Below are 4,226 nucleotides of genomic sequence, written 5' to 3'. Positions count from 1 at the left end.
TGGCAGAGCTCCTGGGAGCTCCAGCCTGCAGGCAAGCTTTGGGATGGCCAAGAACATGGGGCGGGACCTGGCCGTCATTGGGGACGGAGGGCTGCAGCGGCGTCTATCGTCTGCGATTTGTCTAATAATTAATTAGAGGAAACATAATTTTACTAATATGTCCTTAAGCCAAAATCTAACCGCCTCATACTAATCATTGGATTAACTTAATACTACCTGGTATGTTGAGTAGTATAATGTACCGTAAAAAGTCCCTATTTGATACCATGGGGAATTTAGGTTGAAAGAGGCGAGCAAGGATGAGGTCTATGTGCAATATCCCAATGGCCAACCATGCGGAGTTTAGGTTGATGGAGGCCTTTGGAGAGTTGGAAGAGATGGACAAGGATGAGGTCGTGGAGAAAAAGATGAAAGTTTATAAGCCGCTTTTCTCGCAAACGGTCGTGGTGATCCGTGCTTTGTGGTCATCGACGGAAAGGAGATGGACTTGGCTAAGATGAGTTCATCCGATGTCCTGGGTTCCGCTTTACTTGATAATGCTAGTTCACGATTCTTGCATGGAGAGGTGGTGGCGAGTCTCATAGAGGATGGAATTTTTTCAAACAGTCGTCTTGGTTGCACACGAGTTGTGTCTCGCAGTTTTAGGCCTCGGTGCTCTTGTGTACAAAGTTTCTTGATGTTAGTGTGTGTGTGTTTGTCTAAACCCTATCCCGAAAACTATTAAAAAAACTAGAGTTTTCTTGTCTTCAATTTTGTACTTTCGTTTTCGGCCGGTTATACTCAATTAACTAAGCAGTTCCTCGAAATCTATATGAGTACTCTGTAATACACAAACTTCACAAGACTGCAAATCACCTCTCCCGATTTCCTCCTGTATTACAGCACGCCACAAAACTGGCTGCCTTTTGGGGTTCTAAAGCACATACTACTACTAATTCAACATTCATGGCTCTCTTTTGAAGGCCAATTGTTTTTTATAAAGCCACCAAAATAAACAAGGTTGAAACTCAATATTTGTTGTTCACATTTGCATGCTAGCAAATTTCAAAATAAAATAAAGAGTTACAATCAAGAATTGGTAGCAAGTACGTCGGGCCTAGTATTGAGATTTGGTTCAGACAAATCTCAGTGGTTATGAAGTCAATGTATACAATTCAAAATTGCTGCAGTTTGCAGTAAGGAGATATACACTCCACATCTTGTGAGTAGAGCAAAGCAAGGAGTAGATGATTAGTCTCCAAATAAATATACACTCAGATTACTTCTGTTGTTCAGTACTCAATTACCATCAATTCATTTCTGGCAATTCAGCCGAACTAGCAATAACCACTAACCATCCAGCCTAACTGCAGTTAAACCCCGGAGATTTTGTAATGCAACAGACAGAACAGGTTCGACCGTTGGCTGGTTTCACATTTGTACACCATAAATATGGATATCAGAATAAGCAATGAGGCATTGAACTGACAAAATACGTACATGTTAGCACTAGACCGCTAATACGGGAACAATTAATAAGTAGGGTTCACGTCCTAAAAGAAGGAATTAGATTGATCATCGTTCTCCTTGTCCATGCTTCTTCTAGTGCCTCGACCCTTCAGAGTTAAACCGTTCAACCTCTTTGAGGTAACAGAAACCTCGGAGCCAGCGGTGCTTTTAACATCTATTGAAGAGAATGCCCCCCTGCTGTAATTGTGTGTGTCAGCAGAGCCTTGTCTTTGAAGTGGTGGCTTGTGAGTGCTAGAAGAACCACTCAGCCTTGCCTTGGCTGATTTGGTCAAGCCCATATAGCTCGGTGCACCACCCTGGCCACAATCAGATCTCCTTTCTGATGTCGCGAAATGGTTGCCAGTCATCTGAGTGACTGAAGATGTTGACGGAGCACTCTCGTCGCATACCGCGATTACGGAAGGAGGCTTTGCTGACACCCTAGTTGTGACATTGTTTCTTCTGATCTTGACTGAGCTTGCTTCAGAAAGTTTTGAGCTGACTTCGTTCATCTCGTCGATACTCTCTGAACAACGTGAGTTGGTCTGTTCGCTATGTGATTGCTCCATAAGGCGACTCTCCCAAGGTTTTGTTGCCATCCACCCGTCCAAATAGCTCCACTGATTGCTCCTGTTAGTCCCATGATTCTTAAGAGAAACAGCAGGAGAGCTAGGTCTTCCATTGTGGTTTGGGTTCCGCTGCAAAAAGAAACACGACATCATGTCAAACAGGATGAAGAACTTTTTTTTTCTAAAAAAAATGTCAAACATGATGAAGAACTTGTTTATGTGCCCAGAATATTTGAGCAGGATGTACCTGGTGAGAAAGAGCATACGCAATTGCCCTTTCTCTCTTGATTGCGCCCTCACGTCTCATGTGTATCTTTGATCTGACATCATCGACAGTTCCTTGGCTATCACACCATCCTGTCTGCAATGTGAACAATGCCAGCCAAACATGGAAACATCAGCAGGATCATCCAATACTCTCTTATCATTTGCAGCAGCATCATATGACTATTAAGAATAGGATTGTGGAGGACTATATGCTAATTGTGCTAGTAGGTAATACACTGAAACAACACAAGTCGGCAAGCCTGACATGGCAAGAACAACTTTCAGAGATGCATTATTGGTAGCATCTCCCAAGGAAGGCACACCAAACAATGCCACTGCCCAGTGCGCACTATAACGACTCACTCGGACGATCATGGTCAATAGAAAACATTATCTCAAATCATTGCTTAAAATAAAGGGAGATAAATGTCCATATGGTCATATCAATCTTTCATCATGAAGAGGGCAATCCTACCGCAACCGCAGCAAGTCTCTGTCTAGTGAAAGTAACACATCACATTCGTTTCAGAAGAACAGAAAGTAGCACATCACATCAACTGATTAAGTATACAATACCTAATTTTACTTTCTGACAGTATGGTTATCTATTTGCACAAGCAGACCAAGCACAGTGCATATATAAATATCATACTACGGAGTACAACATAATTAATCCTTGAACCAAAGTATATACCTCTGCTTCCTTAACGGGATCCGCGTGGCTGCTGTGGTCGTCGAGCGTATCCTGCGAGTCTCGGCCGTCAGCCGACAGCCGCGTGCGCCGGTCCCTCGCCCGCGCCTGCACCCTGACGAGCGCCTGCATGCACTTGACCGTGACGGCCAGCTGCTTGCGCACGCGGCGGCCGCGCACCAGCGCCTGCAGCCGCACGATGCCCCGCAGCGCCCTCAGCGCCCTCCTGGCCTGCACGAGCACCCAAGGGAAACGCGACGCTGAAGAAGCTGAAACTTTGCCGCCGGAATCGGATCGAGGGCGCGACGCGAGCGACCTACCAGGAAGCCGCGGAAGGCGGTCTGGATGCGGACGGCCGCCCACTCCTGCCTGATGACGCGGAAGTCCCTGGGCGGCGCGCGCACCACGGCCGCGACGACGGAGCTGAGCGCGTCGGCGGCGGCGGAGGACGTCTCGGAGACCTCCGAGGCGGCCGCCGACGCGGCGCCCCTCTGCCCGCCCGACGAGCTCCGCCAGAGGCGGCTCCACTTCCGGCCCTTCCCCCCGGCGTGCCTCTCCTTCTCCGCCGCCGCCGTCTTGAGCCCGACCAGCGTCTTGATCCACTTCCCCGACGCGCCCATCGATCGATCCACGCTCCGCAGAGGCAATGGTCTCTCGCGTTATCTCTGGAAGTGAGAAGAGCGGGCGCTAGTCCGTGAATGGGGAACGGCCAAACGGGAGGATTTGACTTGTTGGGCGACGTGCGCTTAATTCGGTAACGGTTTACGAGGCTGTGCAGCGCGGGGCAGGGAGAGCCGTTCGGGGCGGTTCAAATTTTGAAATGGGGGACGAGCCCGGAGCCGGGAAAGCGGGCCGGGGTGAAACGGGGCCCGCGATGTCGGGCCTACTCGTGGCCGTCTCGGCGCGTGGTCCCTCGCTGCGGAGCGACAAAGAAGCGCGGCATTCGCGGCGGACGCCGTCACGCGGACGCTTTCTGCAGCGGCCGTGTCTGGGGCTTCGCGAAAGAAGGAAGGCTCGGGCGAGGGACGACGGGCCGGGGACGCTGCCGTGTGGGCCAGAGCGCCAGCCTTGGCCGGAGGTGCGTGTCGGGACCCGGACCGTTGGAGGAACGCCCGGGCTTGTGAGTTTGAACTCGTGGCTGCTTTCGCCTTCGCGATGACGAGGCGCGGCCCGCGTACGGAACTCGAAATCGTGTGTAGAAGCTTCAGAAA

At 49.9% G+C, this 4,226-nt stretch overlaps 1 protein-coding gene across 1 annotated transcript; it reads right to left on the bottom strand.

Moving 5' to 3' along the window:
* Nucleotides 1–1,202: 1,202 nt before the first annotated feature.
* LOC125548503 (protein IQ-DOMAIN 6-like) lies at nucleotides 1,203–3,808 on the bottom strand. Its single transcript, XM_048712089.1, has 4 exons — nucleotides 3,336–3,808; nucleotides 3,019–3,246; nucleotides 2,305–2,418; nucleotides 1,203–2,186 (listed from the first exon to the last, which is right to left on the bottom strand). The coding sequence occupies exons 1-4, from the start codon at nucleotides 3,633–3,635 to the stop codon at nucleotides 1,533–1,535; spliced, it is 1,296 nt and encodes a 431-aa protein (XP_048568046.1). The 5' UTR covers nucleotides 3,636–3,808; the 3' UTR covers nucleotides 1,203–1,532.
* Nucleotides 3,809–4,226: the final 418 nt, after the last annotated feature.

Source organism: Triticum urartu, chromosome 3, assembly GCF_003073215.2.
Source record: "Triticum urartu cultivar G1812 chromosome 3, Tu2.1, whole genome shotgun sequence".
Taxonomy (NCBI): Eukaryota; Viridiplantae; Streptophyta; class Magnoliopsida; order Poales; family Poaceae; genus Triticum; species Triticum urartu.
Note: the sequence above shows the minus strand (reverse complement) of the source record. Positions and strands in the feature narration are given on the sequence as shown.

Coding starts and splice junctions, on each gene's coding strand:
- LOC125548503 (XM_048712089.1), bottom strand. CDS start 3,635: ATGGGCGCGTCGGGGAAGTGGATCAAGACGCTGGTCGGGCTCAAGACG. Junction 3,247..3,335: donor CCGCCTTCCGCGGCTTCCTG/GTAGGTCGCTCG, acceptor GTGCTCGTGCAG/GCCAGGAGGGCGCTGAGGGC. Junction 2,419..3,018: donor ATCCCGTTAAGGAAGCAGAG/GTATATACTTTG, acceptor TTCACATTGCAG/ACAGGATGGTGTGATAGCCA.